Raw genomic sequence first — 17,330 nt, 5'->3', positions numbered from 1 at the left:
TTTCACATGATCCTTTGAAGTCTGTTCCAAATCATGTACTAATTGTTTGCTTTACATAAAATCTAACAGTCATATCTGACGCCAACTTTGGGGGAGGGCTTTTTGTGTGTCTGTCTCTCCTCCACCCCTCCCCCCTTACTGAAGTGCCATTTGAAAAATGGTTTGATTTGGAAATCAGACACAGAATTAATCACTGACATTTTTTAAGAATGTAGAAGTCAAACAATATAACAAAAAGTTTAGTGTTACACAAGTGACATGCTTCAGACTAATTTTATCCATAAGGACTCCTAACTGAAGTAATGCCAAGCAACAAGTAGAACAAAAACATTGATTTTTGAGGGAAGTTTCATGATTGCTACCCTCCTAATATTAGTTTGTAAAAATATAATCATCATCCCAGGACATGAATCCCCACCTCAAAAAAAAAAAAAAAATTTGCTTGTTTCCCTGCCAGTTAATAAAAATGTATATTTATCAACTAATCCTGGTTATTCAAACATATCGAAGTAAAGCCAAGAAATTATCTTGGAAAATGTTAATATTGTCACCACACCAAAAAGGTAGCTTAATACATGAGATGATCAGATTCTAGTCAAAAGTGATGAGACTTATCACAGAACCATAGAAATGTAGAGCTGGAAGTAACCTCAAGAAGTCATCAAGTCCACTGTGGCAGAACCAAGTAAACCTAGATCATCCCTGATGGGTGTTTGTCCAACCAGTTTTTAAAAGCTTCCAACGATGGGCACTCCATGACCTCCCATGGAACTTAGGCTTTTGTTTTACTGGATCTTAGATGGCCAGAGGGAAAAAGTCCACTTTGGTATCCTGCTTTTGGCAGTGGCCATTACTACATGCCTTATCACAGGATGTTCTCACTTTCACAGACCCATGGACCTCCTGCCTTTCCATTTGCAATTGTGGAGAACTCCTTCCCCAATTCCATTCACTATCACAAAATATCTATGGCAACTACAGCTGTAAAGTATCTAATACCCACTGCCAACAAGACAACAATCAAAAGCTCTCTTTTAATCCTGTTGTGTATTATAATATTTTGTAGATTTAGTATGTCAATCAAATATGTTTCAGACAAGTCCTATTTCTGCAGAGAACAAGTACAAAATACAGTACCAGTTCCTTCACAATTAAATGCAATGGGCCTCTCTAATTTGTGACCATTTCTAGGAGTGAGAAGGTTGTTCACTATTCATTTTTTTTCAATCACTGGGTTTTTGGCTGGAGATTACCAATAAGAGTGGAATGAATACCAACTCTGGTGGTGGCTTGATGTACGCAGCTCTCCACTATAAACTTATAGTGAGGACCTGTCTACGTGCAAATGTAATTTAAAGTGTAAATTTAAACAGATTTATTTAAACTGGTGCTAAACTTGGGGTCATACATTTTGGTTTAAACCAGGCTTTTTCCTGTTTATGTTAAATCGACTAGGACAAGATTTAACTAAACAGAAATAAGCCAAACTGAAACAAGTGTCACCAAAACAATTTAGTCCAATGCAAGGCCTAAGACTAAACTAATTTCAAACCACCATAAAATTATAAACTTCTCAGGACTGGTCTCCATTGTGGGGAGATCGACGCTGCTGCAATCGATGCAGCAGGGATTGATTTAGAGGATCTAGTGAAGACCTGCTACATCGATGGCAGAACGCTCGCTGGTCGACCCTGGCACTCCAACTCTCCAAGAAGAGTAAGGGAAGTCGACCGGAGAGCGTCTCCAGTCAACTCAGCGCAATGAAGACACTGGGGTACGTCGACTCCAGCTACATAATTCACGTAGCTAAACTAGTGTAATTTAGGTCGACTAACCCCAGTTGGAAGGGCAAACAAAACTGTAAGCTGTACAGTGATCTGAAGAGGATAAAGCAGTGTGAGTTTCAAGTAGATAGGGAAGATTAGGTACTAAAATACAAACCTTTTACTCAGAGAAAGACAACTATATCAATTGTGCGTGAGGAAATGGGGACGAGATTATAACTAACCTGCTGATTAAAAAGAACTTCCTCCTTATATGCCTTTCAGGTACCTACCCACTACAGTTGCCACTAGAAAGGTGTGGTTTTCAGAGATGAGTTGTCTATTTTCAATGATTTGAAGCACAAAACAGGGAGGACCACAGCCTTAAATTGTTCACTGAACTCAGTTAAAACTTCATAACTGTTATATCCTTATCCTGACATAAGAGATAAGATTCATACATTTTGAAATGTAGGATTTAAAACAGGAGAAAAAACAAAGGGTCCCGCAGGCGGTAGTGCCTTCCCCTCTTTAGATTTAAAAAGAAGATTTTTTTTTAAAGTAAAAATTGAAAAAAGAAATTGTTCTGTTGCAAAATGAATTGTCAAGTTCACCCAAGCTACTTAAGTCTTCTCTCATAAGGAAGGTTCTTCAGTCCTCTGATCATCCTAGTAGCCCTTCTCTGCACTTTTTCCAGTTTGAATTCATTTAAAATTTCTTAAACATAGGAAATCAGAACTGCACACAGTATTCCAGATGAGGTCTCATCAGTGCCTTGTACCACGGTAGTAACACTTCCCTCTCTCAACTAACGTATTTTAAGATTGAATTAGCTTTTTTCATTGCCACATTATTCTGGCAGCTCATAGTCATCTTGTGATTGACCAATACACCCAGGTCCTCCTCCGTCATTTCCAACTGGTAAATCCCCAGTTTATAGCAAAAACTCTTCTTGTTAGTCCCTAACAGCATGAACTCGCACTTTGCAATATTAAATTTCATCCCATTTCCATTACTCCAGTCTTCATGGACATCCAAATCTTCATGTACGATATTCCAATCCTCCTCCGTATTGACGGATCCTTGAGAAACTCCACTAGTAACCTACCTCCAGCTGACAGTTCACCTTTCAGTATGACCCACTGTAGACTCTCCTTTAACCAGTTCCTTACCCACCTTTCAATTTTTGTATTAATCCCCATCTTCTCCAATTTAACTAATAACTGTATCAAATGCTTTACTGAAATCCAGGTAGGCTACATCTACTACATTTCCTTTGTCTCAAAAATTGGTTATTCTCTCATAGAAAGATTAGGTTGGTATGGCACAATTTATCTTTTGTAAAACCATGTTGTATTTTATCTGAATTACCATTTACCTTTCTGTTTTTGATTACTCTTTCAAGATTTGTTCTAAGGTCTTGCAAAACAACCGAGGACAAACTAACAGGTCTGTAGCTTCCCAGATCACCTTTTTTCCCCCTCCTTTCTTAAATATAGGCACTATATTTACAACTGTCTAGTCATAGGATATGACCTCCAAGTTTATGAACTCATTAAAAATCCTTATTAGGCTTCCAATTTCATATGCCAGTTCCTTTAATATTCTTGGATGGAGGTTATCCAAACTCCCTATTGAAGGGGAATATTATTACACTGACAATCCCTAGTAAAACAAACAGAGTGTGCCTGTTCGATGAAGATGCTGCTACTTTACTACTCATTCAACTATGCTGCCTTTTTTTGTTAGCTATATTAAGGAAATTTCCTTACTGTGAACTCTATGCTTAGAAAGACAAATGCAAGTGAATTACTGATAGTCTGTGGGAACTGCGCCCCTTCAGGTCTTCTCTCCTCTGTCCTGGGGCCTTTCCAGAACCAGAGAGACAAACTGTTAACAGGCCAGGAAGGCATTTCTCTCCACCCTCCCTGGATATGAGTCAACAGTGTGCCCTTGTTGCCAAGAAGGCCAATGGCATTTTGGGATGTACAAGTAGGGGCACTGCCAGGAGATCGAGGGACGTGATCGTTCCCCTCTACTAGACATTGGTGAGGTGTTATCTGGAGTACTGTGTCCAGTTTTGGGCCCCACACTACAAGAAGGATGTGGAAAAATTGGAAAGCGTTCAGCAGAGGGCAACAAAAATTATTAGGGGACTGGAACATGTGACTTATGAGGAGAGCCTGAGGGAACTGAGATTGTTTATTCTGCAGAAGAGAGCAGCTATGAATCCCCCCCTCATTCAACTACCTGAAAGGGGGTTCCAAAGAGGATGGATCTAGACTGTTCTCAGTGGTAGCAGATGACAGAACAAGGAGTAATGGTCTCAAGTTGCAGTGGGGGAGGTTTAGGTTGGAGATTAGGAAAAACTTTTTCACTAGGAGGGTGGTGAACACTGGAATGCATTACCTAGGGAGGTGGTGGAATCTCCTTCCTTCGAAGTTCTTAAGATCAGGTTTGACAAAGCCCTGGCTGAGATGATTTAGTTAGGGATTGGTCCTGCTTTGAGCAGGTGGTTGGACTAGATGACCTCCTGAGATCCCTTCCAACCCTGATATTCTACAATTCTATTCCTCACACTGCCAAAAGCTTTTAAACTTCTCAAAAGCATTCACCAGTTCCAGAGTTACTTAATATCACCACAATGCCAAATTTAGTTCTGTTTGCTCATCTTAAAAAGAGAAGCCAAGAACAGGAAGGAAAACTTTCAGAAGGTTGTAAAGTTTAATTCCTGGGTTACATTGTGAAGCATGTAACATCCCAGCTGAACAGTCTCCTCTCCCCTTACTCCTAGGTTATGAGATATGAATACGCCAAAGACTATAGCTAAACTGATTAAAATGAATCTGTCATAAAGCTTAACTTGAAACATTTTAGACAGCTGAGAATGGAGGATGTCAGTTTGGGACTGACGTTCACCAGCATAACACTTTTGTAGCCCTGAAAACATTTCATTCTAACTGAAATCTAGCAGCACAAAATCTAAAGACCATAAAGAGGGTGATGGATGCCCCCTCACTCTGGAGAAAGGTATCTGTAGACATACTCTATCCCTGGCATTCCAACACCCTCCAGGGCACCAATTTACTAATCAAACAACCTGCCCTGAATTCTGGATGAAACACAGCAGCTTACCTCCCACAAACTCCCCCCATAAACACCCCAAACCCACCCAATGCCACCATCTACCTACAGTGACAAACTTGGTACCAATCCCTCTATCGTTGTAACCTTTCCCCTACATTCTCAGCTTCCATCGGAGCACTATCTGCCCTGCTGGAACTTGTCCACACATGGGAGATATTAAGCAACCGCCACATACATAATTCAATGTGCTGACAAGACCTTCATCCCTAAATTCGCAATCTCCCCTCTGGGCCAAGCCTCATAAGGGAACAGTGGGGAAAATAACTTACCACCCAGGTTAGTCCCCCGCTGCCACCGCCACCGCCTCCGGATTTAGCCATTTTCTCCCCGTTGCCTCAATATAAATAAGGAAGAGCTAAAAGGACCGGGGCCGAGACTGGGCTTCACCCCTGACCTCAAACAATACACACACACAGCTGGCTCAGGCTCTTCCAGCCCCTACACACACACACACACACAGCTGGCTCGGGCTCTTCCCTCCCTTGCGCGCGCGCGCGCACACACACACACACACACAGCTGGCTCAAGATCCCCCTTGCACGCACACCCACCGCCTTGGCACCAGGCTCCCACTCCCCTCGGTCCCGGCCCGGCGTCTATGTCATGCTGAGGAGCGCAGCCGAGTATTACAAAGTCGCGAATCACCCCCCGCTCTGCGTGCGCGAGGCCAGGCCGCCCCGGCGCGCCGAGCCCGCACAAGGCGCTCGTCCGCCGGCCGCTCTCAAACTCGAGGCTGGGCGGCGGCGGCTCAGGCAGGCCCGGCCTGCGGGTCTCGCTCACACCGAGGCGGCGGGCGGAGGCGGTTGGTCCCTTGGCGGTGGCGCGGCAGCTCCCGCGCCCGCGGCGGCCCCGAGGAACACGGTAAAAACGGGATTAAAGGTCCGTCTCCAGCCCAACCCCCACGCCGAGCCGTCGCTTCCCCGCCCCCAGCGCCGCCGCCGCCGCCGCGCCGAGGCCCAGCTCTCAGACAATAACTGCGCTGCCCCCGTCCGGCATAACCGCTACGGCCGCCGCCGAACACCGCCGGCCCGGCCCCCAGCCAGCCCGCCAATCACAGGTCAGGGGCAGGCACACCGCGCCCACAGCCAGCCAATCAGAAAAAAGAACAAAGCGCCAAGGAAGGCCTAGCGTACGTCACTGCGGGTGGCAACGAGGAAGAAGAATCCCGCCGAACGGGGGCGCTCCAAGGGGGCGCGGAAGCCGCCGTCGTGGGGACGGTCCGTGGTGCTGATGCAAGGATGATGCGGAGCGGGGGATGGGGAGCCAATGAGAAACTAACAATATTGCTGCATTTCATGAAGTAATTAAGGCCTTACTTAAGGTGTCTTAAGTCAGAGCAAAAATGGCAGTTAACGTGTATGTACGCCACTGCCCTTTACTGGCAGTCTCATGTGTGTTGATAGGAGGATAGAGCAGGGGTGGCCAAACTTACTCACCCTCTGAGCTGCATATGATAATCTTCAGAAGTTTGAGAGCTGAGGTGCACCTGCCCGGGCTCAGGGCTTCTGACCCCCAGGAGGCACCTGCCAGGGCTCAGGGCGTGAGCCCCGAAACCCAGCAGGCATGCGAGCCACAGTTTGGCCACCCCAGGTTAGAGAAACAAGGTGGTGAGGTAATATCTTTTATTGGATTAACTTCTGTTGGTGAGAGAGACAAGCTTTTGAGCCACACAGAGCTCTTCTTCAGGTCTGGGAAAGGTACTGAGCATCACAGTTAAATGCAAAATGGAACAGATTGTTTAGTATAAGTTGTTAGCACATATTCTAAAGGGACCATTCAAGGTAGAGAGGCCTGTAAACACCCCTGCAGTCATAGGACAATAAGAGCGGGTTAATGGGTTACAAATTGCTATAATAAACCATAAATCCAGTGAATTTATCTCTAAGGTGGCAGAAGTCCTCCTTTTGTTTTTGCGGATACAGACTAACATGGCTGCTACTCTGAAACCTGTCATAAATCCAGTGACTATATTCAGTCCATGATTTTTAGTGTTTAGCAGAGTTATGAATTTAAGCTCTCAGGCTTGTCTTTTGAAAGTGTTGTGCAGGTTTCCTTTGAGGATGAGGACTGATAGGTCAGACTGGGTGAACGCTTTTCACAAAGCAATCACTCTCATTGTTTTTATCTTTTATCATTTTTCTGTGTGGGCTTATTCAAAAGCGTCGTGATTGTCTGGATTCACCCACATTGTAATTATTGGGGCATTAAGTATACTAGGTGAGGTATACCATGCCAGAACAACAGATGCAAAAGCTGCAGACATTTCTCCACTGCTACAATGATCAGCACCCTCACAACACACCATTCACGATCCAGAGATCCTACACGTGCCTCTTAAAACATGTGGTATACTTGGTAAGTATTTTTAGCCAGAGATTTGTTGCTATGTTAAAGGATGACGTAATAAGACACCTTTTTATAGTGTCTTAATTTCAGGTATTTGTCGCATTTGAAAAATTTTGATTTATGATGTAACAGACCAACCTTTTTCTAAGCCCAGCTAGCCGGTGTATAATGTTTAAAACTCAGTTATTTTAGATATGAGTATGAAAAATGTACAATAAGATATTGTCTTATTCTGCCAAGCAAATTCGGAGGTTTAAACTTAAAAAATATTATGGTCACAGGCCTTAGACAAACTTGAAGAAATAAGGCCAGCTCTACACAACAAACTACATCAGTATAACTATGTCACCGAGGGGTGTGAAAAATCTACACCCCTGAGAACCGCAATTATACCAACCTCACCCCCACTCTAGACAGCACTATGGCAACAAGAGGGCTTCTCCTGTTGACATAGCTACCACCTCCTGCAGAAGTAGATTAACTACGCTAATGGGAGAAGCTCTCCTGTCAGCCTTGTAGCATCTTCACTGAAATGCTACAGTGGCACAGCTGCAGCTTTTAAAGTGAAGATCTGCCCTAATTGTTTGCATAGCATATAACTTCTAAATTAGTAACAATTACTTTTAGCTTTTTATAAGAGAAGCAGAGACCTGACTACAACCGTATCCAGCCCTTTCCCCTTGAGTTATTAATACAAAAGGTGGGATTGATAGTACAATGGCATCAGAGTTAGTAGACAAATTAGTATGTAAAGAGAATAAGTACTTTAAACTGAATAGTAGTAACCTTTTCCTTAATTCATTTCCTAGTAAGTAAAGGAATTAAAAATTGAGCAGCTGCTTGTGAAAAATCAATAGTAATGTTCAATTATCCCTCAGGGAAGCATCAGAAGAATTTATATTAAATTTTGCTAAATAAGCAATGTTTACATCTGCCAACTTCTGAAGAGCCTATGAGCATAATATCTAAAAGTGCTACAGCAGGATTATATGAAATAGTGGGTCTGTCCAAAGGTGACAGTAAATTAGATCTGGTCTATACCTAAAAATTAGATCCACCTGCCTACGTCACGCAGGGCTGTGAAAAATGTTGTCCCCTGTACAATGTAGTTAGGTCAATGAAAACTCCACTGTAGATGCAGCTAGGATGACAGACAAATTCTTCCATTAGCTAGCTAGTACCTCTCCAAGAGGTGGATTACTTACATTGAAGGAAAAAAAAACTTTCCATTGATGTAGGAAGCAGCCACAGTACAGCTGCAGCACCGTAGCTATGCTGCTATAGTTGCTGTAGTGTAGACATATACTTATTTATTATTATTTTTATCTGCAGCCTTATACCTCTGAGCATGCTGCTGGGGTTTCTTCTGCGGTTGCTTTGGGCAAGGCTCTTGAGAAGTGTGTCTTGCTGAGCAGCCTAATTTTTTTTTTTAATTTTTTAAATTTTCCTGATCTCCTTCTGGATGGGGTTCCAGAATCTTGGACCTACCGTTAAGACTCTTTACTGCTCATTACAGTGTATACCTCAACTCTGTTAGTTGTAGAAAGCCATACAAAGGGGGTCTTGAGAGGTCCAGAGATGGTCACTGAAGCAGCATGGGCCTATTTATTAAGGCTTTTGTAGATCAGTAGAGAACCTTGAAGTAGATCCAATAAATGAGCGGAATGAGTGCAGGTTGCAGAGCACTAGTGTACTATGCTCCCATCACCTCCTCTTGCTTAGGAGATGGGCTGCGCTGTGTGTAACAAATGTATCTTCATTAACTTATCTAGACTTGGGTATTAAGTTATAGTAGTCCAGGCTGGAGGTGGCAAACACCTGAACTATTACAGGCAGATCACTCTCCACACATAATAAAATCTTCTTGATAGCCAGAAATAGAAGGTGATCTGGGCAACTGCTGCTATTTGAGTGAGCAGAGTCACAAGTGAGTGCACAGCCTCTGGGCCATTCAGAACTATCTTAACTACTGGAGAGGAGATGCCTCCAACTAAGGGGAGATGGTGGTTCCTCAGAGCATTTCTCTCTTCGTCTTAGCATTGGTTTTAGTCTTTCCTGGGGTAATCTTGTTCAAGTTGTTCTTCATCCAGGCTTCAGTTCCCTTCATACACTGAGACAGCTGGAAGACAGTGCTGTCTGTGTTTGATGAAAGAGATATGTAGAGCTGCATGTCACTGGCATCACAGCTGGTTTGGCTCAGGATATCCCCCTTGGTACTACATATATGTAGGATATCCCCCTTGGTACCAGACTGAAGGGCAGGAAAACTAGTTTGATATGTGCTGAGTTTGCCTATATCTAGAGCTGTGTACATTCAACTATTCTGAAAACACACATTCAAATACAGTCATCTATCTGAATGTGTAATCATAGTTCTTCCTTTCTGAAGGCAGAAAAAGTAACATGGCTAAAAACTGTATAAATACAATGTTGTTTGAAATTTTAATCCAGAAAAATCATGACGTTAAGTTATAACATCATGACAACTCTAAATCTACCATATTGCACATAGCTGCAATAAGGTATAAGTGAACACCATGCATAGTAATACAAAATACTTACATTTACAAAAGGGCAGAGTTATGTCCTGACTTTTGTGCATTTAAAAATCTCAATCAGAATGTATTAACATAGTTGCCAACTAACAGGTCTAATTGTATTGGATGAATGACAATACTGTGAAATGATGATTGCTTATTGTACCATTTTTGGCTTACCTCTGAATGGAATTTAGAGAACACACCTGTTATGTGCTTCAGACAACTAGAAGCAGTTTATCTATAAGAGGAAGGTTCAGGAAAGAATATCGTATTTGTGAGCATTGTTTTCTAGATGACTGCAGTTGTTTGACTCTTCACTGAATAATAATTTATCTTAAGCAAGCAAGAACTAGAAATGGCTGAATGTTAAACAGTTACGAACACTCTGCCATTAATCACTTTTTATACCGTTAAACATTCCTAGCCTCCTGAGTTTTGATACTGTGTCAGTCCTAGTTACCGTACCATTCTCCTGACAGTTGTATGTCAACTCAGATGATTGTCATATGCTGTTCTTGGGATGTTTCTTCTTTGTACTAATTCCTATCATATTTACTGGGTGGAAAAGGTTAAATGTCTAAGCCAAGGGTTTTGTTTTAGGTTTTGTTCAGTTTTAGTCTGAATGCTCAGGCTCTGGTTCTCCTGTTCTGTTTTTACCGTAACATTCCTATCTTCTCTTTCTACTCACCACTTCATACTTCCCTCCTTTACCACCATAGACACTTCATATTTTCTTAGTACCTTCTTTTCTTCTTAAGAGGAGAAAGAAATCAAATTAATTCAATCTTTTGCTGAAGCAAGAACATCTAAATCATCCTCAGTCCAGATTGACTGCCAGAAGCATCCCTCCGTCTGCCGCTCACAAAGAGTGTTGACTCCTCAACATTCACCTATTGGTTTGGGAACGTTACCTATAGTTTCTCTTCTCCTCTGTAATGGGCAGATAAACTACTCCTTTAGTCCTTAAAGTTAAGTATGTGCCTCAGTGCTTTGTTGAATCTGAGCCTATGTCACCTTGCCCTACCAGCAATTACCATTATACTTAGTGGATTTACTTCAAGTTAACTTAATATAAAAGATGGATAGCTATTTTCTTCAAAATAGATTGCCGAATGTACCACATCTGCAGGATAGTCCCAGAATATTTCCCTCCATTCAGAAGTCCTGGTTTGGTAAGAGCTCATGGAATTGAGTTATTCTAAATATAATGTCCAGTGAGAAATGAGAGAAATTCTTTTCAATATTTAATGTTCTGGAAGTTATGAATTTCTACGCACCTTTGCATATACTGTATGTGAAATAATATCTCCTACCTACTGCTGGAGAAACACTGCAATGTTAATATTAAGGAAAGGCCTGGATAAAATATACCAAAATGCTAGGACTACTCAGTCTTGCTTTTTCTACTTCAGTTTTATTTATATAGTCCAAACCAGTTTCTGCAGGAAAGAAGTCAACAAACTCATTAATGTAGACAAACATAGAAGAAATGTTGCCTTAATAGTTTAAATACTGTAGCTGAATTAATTCTGAAACACTTAAGTGCGCCTATTTGCCTCTATCCCCTCTGCATCTGTGCCATGTCTTAAATAAGCACCTTAGTTCTAGAACAAAGCACACATTGCTTAACTCTAAACCCAAATTTTTGCAGCTTTCTTTCTATTTCTACCTGTTATTAGCATATCTCCTAAACAACCAACATAATATAAAACTAGGAGAATGTGACCCATAATACTCGGAATAGGTCATTGGCACAAGCTAAAAAAATAGTAGTTCTCGTATCTGAATGTGTGCTCGCCATAAAGAGTTTTATAGTCTAAAAGCTAGGGATTATTATTCCACCTGGTGAAAAGCCTGAGATAAGTCACTTTTTGTAATCTTCACACTTCCTACCAGTATGGCAAATAAGTCTTGTATTTTGGAATTATATACAGATGTATTTTCAGCCAGGAGAATATGGTTTCTTACAAGTTTTCACAATTTCACATTTCCGTTAAGAAGGTGTGCATCCACACAACTGGTGCATCCAATTTAATGAAGTCTACAGATAAAACTATTCCCTGTGTCTTCAGTTCTTCTAGCTTCCTTTTTTACAGATTCTTGCAAAAGATGGAGCATAGGATAAACCTTAACCAAAAAAAAAAAGAAGAAGAAGATATGGTATTGAATTCTAAGTTTTGTTGTTTATGCTTGTCGTCAAACCCATGTTTGGATTGAAAAGAGTTTACATATATTTTTAAACTTCACCAAACTAATAAATGGTATACAATAAATAGATCCAGCTTTATCTTTTAAAACTAATTTCTACTTGTTAGTGAAGCATTATTTCCTTCTGTAGCCATTAATAATAACAAATAAGTACCATTTTACTCTGTATTGACTATCAAACATCATAAAGTCTTTCTCTATGATAAAATGGCATATACAAACAACGGGCCCTTTTTTTTCATAGTTGGTCTTTAATAAGCCTTTCTTTTAGGCTCACTCTTTTATTGGAACTCTTTCTCAGCATACCTTCAAGAAGTAGGAGTGGCTCTTTAAATTTGGTAGAAGAAGCACCTGCAGGTCTAAAGTGACCATTTTGCAAATGGCTGTTGTATCTTGCATCTCTGTATTTGTCATTTGGTAAGTATTAACTTTTGTTATGTTTTCCCATACTTTTTCCTGAGGAGGTGGTACATCTTAAACAGAATTGTTCAACACTGTATCAGTTTCTCTTTGTGTAATATTAATATGTTTTTTTCTGGTATACATCTTCAAAAGTTAGAAAAGGCAGCACCGGTATCAATAGCTGTCCTAATATTTGTGGATCTTTTATTTTTTAGTATCTCAGTACAGAGCATAAGAGTCACATTTATCCTTAATGACAAACAGTTCTGAAAAGTGGTAAGCCACCTCTTTAAGAAAAGGCACAGATTTTATGAGTTCCTCTATATTCACATCATTGGTGAGGTATGTCATACATCTTAGTGAACATGATTTTCCTTGTTTTGAATTCCTTTCTTTGCTGTGGTCGGTGGCAGGATGAGCCAAAGGTCCTTTTTTGCATCAGATCCTACATCTCAGCTGTTTGAAAAAACTTTGTGATGCTCTCAAATAATGTAAACATAGGCAGCTCAAATTTGTTAATATCATTCCTGTGTGTTCTTTGTTTTCCACCCTATTCCGCCAGTATTCTATACTTATTCCCTTGGGAGATTAACAATAATCATTCAGTAGCTCAGGTGAAGGCAAAAAATGACCGAGAAGGCAATGGAATAATTTAATTTAAGGTAACAAATCAACTCAAATTTGAAGATCAAGTTTATGGACTTTAGACTCTACTCTCTTTAAAATTTGCAATATATATATAGATTTTTCTTCAGCTCTTTAACCAGGGTTATTGGTCTCACAACTGTTCAGAACTATTCTCTAATTTTAATTTGCTGTACTATATGGAAGAAACTCAAAGCCAACAGAGAAACTTTCATTTGAAAGTTTTTGTTAAAGTGCAAAAATAAACAATATAAATTGTAAGGGGATAGTAAATGTAGGGACACACTAATTACAGAGGATATGGTGAGATATACTCACAAACCCATGAGAACACAGCACAAGCTGCAGCAATCTAACATAACGCAAGGTTCATACCAAGGTACGTGATTAGTTCCAAGTTGCTTCAGAAAACCAGCATTATAACTTTGTCACGTAAAGCAAATTGCTCTGTAGTGCTGCATGGAGTACAATTCCATACCAAAAGTTTCTCTGTAGTTTCTTTTTGATCTTTAAATCTTCCTTGCTTAGACAATTCTCAGGGTACCCAGGACTGTGAGTCATCCTGTTGCCCCCCTGTGAGGCAAACTCTCAGTCAAACTAGGGCTGCTAGCTCAGGGTGCTGCAGTGATCATGGGTATCTAGTGGACTCTGTGCAGGTGTTTGGCTTTGGGCCCTGGTTTGTGGGCTTTCTCCAGTTGCTGTATGCCTCTGTGGAGTGTTTGGTCAAGCTTAGCTAAAGCCTCACCGAACCCATCATCTTTGGTTGAGGGGTGTGTCGGGCTGCCAGCTGGTCATCGAGCTGTTCCTCCATCTCCTCCGCCAGTGGTTAATGGGGTTGGTGGTCCAAGAGCCAGAGTTATGGACAGTCCTGTCATTGTATGCTGATGACATGCTCCTTGTGGTCCAGGACCCGGGCGACCTGGTGCAGATGAAGGCCTGCCAAGCCATTTACGTGGCAGCCTCCTCCACCTGGGTCAACTGGGTCAACAACTCTGGCCTGATGGTTGTGAACGGGTGACAGGCAAGATCCCTTCCACGAGCACTCCAGGCCATCCGGTGGAGCATGGGACTGCTGCTTTACATGGGCGTCTACCTTTTTGTCACCCATCACTGCCTGCTGGAAAACTGGCATGATTTGGAGGGCAAAGTGGCTGAGCAGCTGCGGAGGTGGACAGGACTGCTCCAGTGCCTTTCTGTGTGGGGGAAGGCGCTGGTGCTTAATCACTTGTCCTGTCTGTGCTCTGGAACCAGCTCAACACCCTGAGTCTGAGTCCCAGCAGAGCTACAGGTCAGGCTGAGCAACAGCATTATGTGGTCAGGAATCCTTTTAGTGCTTCACAGTGCACCAGACTCCAGTGACTCCAAGTTCCCCCTCCCACCCCCATCTTTGGACTCTGACTATCTGGTTTCACAGTGTGTATCTGGACTCCAGCTTTGATATCAGCTTGTCTTGTCTTTGGACTCTGACCACTCAGCTTTAACCTCTGGCCTGCACTTGGACTCTGGCTATATTTCTGATTCTGGTTTGTCTACAGATTCTGACCTTGGTTTTGACCCTGGCCTGCTCCCAGATCTCAATTCTAGGACCAGCTGTGGCTCAGACCCAACCCTGTGCCCACCTAGGACCTGTGCTCCAACCACTGGGCATGATTGTCAGAGGCAGGGCCTGACACCCCACTGCCTCCAGCATGAGGGAAACTGTCTTGTGACTAATTGGGGGTCAGCTCCCTGGCACCAGCAGCCTGTGAGCCTCCCAAGCCTTTTCCTCTGGGCTATGTCAGCCCTTATTGTGTCTTGCAGGTTAACAGTACGTTCAGCTGAATCCCTGAACCCTTTTGAAGCATTCCTCTGTAGTGTCCAGCCACTTACCCACTGAACAGTCTCCCCCTCACTACCAAGCTTTTCATTAGGGTTAACTGCTACATTTTTAAAGCACAGATTAAGATTTGACTCTTTAAGGCTTTTAAAACTGGCAACATCACATGGCACAATACCCACATATAAATGCAAGAGGTAGTCTCATTATCTTTTTCAAGGCCTCCGGAAAGTGACTAAACTATCCTCATGGCATTTATCTGGAATTCTTACAGAATCTGTTGAACAACCCCATCTCTCTGGCACAGTTACATCCTTGGAAACAACATCACACCTCTCATCAGTCATGTGAGATCCCTTTATGAACAGCATGAAAAATAACTATGTTTACTGGGAGTAGCACAGACTAAGGCAGGGGTGGGCAAACTATGGCCCGTGGGCAGGATCCGGCCTGTCAGGGCTTTGGATCTGACCTGCGGGATTACCAGCCCCGTGGCGCAGAAGGGCTAAGGCAGGCTCCCTGCCTGCCCTAGTCCTGCGTCGATCCCGGAATCGGCCGGCACCATGTCCCTGCGGCCCCTGGGGGGGAGGGGGGGGACAGAGGGCTCCACATGCTGCCCTCACCTGCAGGCACCACCCCCCGCAGCTCCCATTGGCTGAGAATGGGGAACCGCAGCCAATGGGAGCTTCAGGGGAGGTACTCGCAGGTGAGGGAGCACACAGAGCCCTCTGCCCCCACTCCCCCAGGGGTCCCCTGCCCAGAGCCTCCAACCCCCTGCCCAGAGCCCCCTTCTGTACTCCTCCCTGCACCCCAACCCACTGCCCTGAGCCCCCTCCTGCACTCCACACCCTCTCCTGAACCCCAACCCTCTGCCCTGAGCCACTCCCTGCCGAGCCCTCTCCTGTACCCACACCTCTTGCCATGAGCCCCTTCCTGCACACTACACCCCCTCCCACACTCCCTCAACTTATGCTACATGTTCTGTATGAGCAAATCTACATGCTTCGCACACTGAATTATATGTTATTTCCTTTCCTTTCCCCTCCACCTACCCTATCTGTGAAATGATTTTTTAAATTTCTTTGAATCTGACTCACTCCTATTTATTACCATATACATTGCCTGTGTGTCCTGCGGGAAAGTAGACTTTGTGCTAGTGTTTTGGTACTGAATATTCACAAATGGCTGAGCTACATATCATTTCCTTATGATCTGTTACCGATACTGCATGAAAAGTAAATGCAATAAAATATAAAAACTTTACAAAATGTAGACAAATTGCTTCTGGCCAGTGTTTGTTTCTGTTTTTTTTTTTCAATCATGTTCTTTTGGCTCTGGACAAATAATACAAGCAAAGCTTGTTATCCTCTGAAGGTTATGTATGCCAGGGGAGGCTGAATGCCTGTTCCTTTGCCTCATTTTGTCATTCAATAATTCCTTATTTAGTAATAAAGAATTATCATATTATAAGACACATACCTTAAGTATTACATTTTAAAAAGTGTCCTGGCAGCAAGAAATTTTTCAAGTAGACTATGTGATGGGGCAAGGCCAGATGGCTATAGAAAAGTAGTAGGAAATAGATATATTAGCTCCAGGCTAAACAAATCCCTGGTACCAGGATAAGTGAAATGGCAGCTGCTCCAGGTCAATTAAGACACCTGGGGCCAATTAAGAACTTTCCAGAAGGCAGGGAGAATGCTAGGTTGATTGGGACACCTGAAGCCAATCAAGGGCTGGCTGAAACTAGTTAAAAGCCTCCCAGTTAGTCAGGTGGGTGTGCATGTCAGGAGCTGTGGGAGGAAGCTGTGCTGTTGGAGAGACTGAGTAGTACACACCATATCAGACACAAGGAAGGAGGCCCTGAGGTAAGGGTGAAGTGGAGCTTGAGGAAGTGAGGGCTGCTGTGGGGGAAGTAGCCCAGGGAATTGTACATGTCATGTTTCTAAAAGGTCAGCTACCATAGCAGATACTATTAGGGTCCCTGGGCTGGAGCCCGGAGTAGAGGGTGGGCCTGGGCTCCCCCCCACCACTTTTGCCCCCTGATTAATCACTGAGACTGAGAGACAACAGAGACTGTACAAGGAAGGATAACTTCTCCTCACCTCCCTTGCTGGCTTATGATGAAAATGGCTCAGTAGATTGTGACCCTTGTCTCTAGAGAGAGAAGGGTTACGTGGAGGGTCACAGTGAGCCTCTGAGGCTAGCGAAATCCACAAGGAAACGCGGGACCCACGGAAGCAAGGACAGAGCTTTGTCACAACTATTATTGTCTAGTGGTAGGAGATCAGGTAGCAAAGGAACTACATGTGGGAAAACAAAGTTCTGAACAGCTTGTGATTCATATGGCATAGCAAAAGTAATAGTGTATCCTTAAAGCAAGGGAGTTGAGAACTGAAGAGGAACTTCACATTCTTTCCCTAAAGAATTCAGAATCTGTGATAGGTATCAAAATTCGAACAG

At 42.9% G+C, this 17,330-nt stretch overlaps 1 protein-coding gene across 5 annotated transcripts in view; it reads right to left on the bottom strand.

Moving 5' to 3' along the window:
• TOP2B (DNA topoisomerase II beta) overlaps window positions 1-5,880 on the bottom strand; it is a 129,484-nt gene extending 123,604 nt beyond the window's left edge. For 2 of the 5 annotated variants that reach the window (XM_073333463.1, XM_073333460.1), the window contains exon 1: window positions 5,462-5,880. Coding sequence is in view for 2 of the 5 variants with exons in the window: in XM_073333458.1 (XP_073189559.1) it covers window positions 5,180-5,230 (51 nt within the window). In the remaining 3 variants the exon portion in view is untranslated. The other 3 variants (XM_073333458.1, XM_073333459.1, XM_073333461.1) reach the window with 2 other exon arrangements.
• Between the last annotated feature and the right edge of the window lie 11,450 nt (window positions 5,881-17,330).

Source organism: Lepidochelys kempii, chromosome 2, assembly GCF_965140265.1.
Source record: "Lepidochelys kempii isolate rLepKem1 chromosome 2, rLepKem1.hap2, whole genome shotgun sequence".
In the NCBI taxonomy this organism is placed as follows: Eukaryota; Metazoa; Chordata; order Testudines; family Cheloniidae; genus Lepidochelys; species Lepidochelys kempii.
This window is presented reverse-complemented; position numbering and strand designations above follow the sequence as displayed.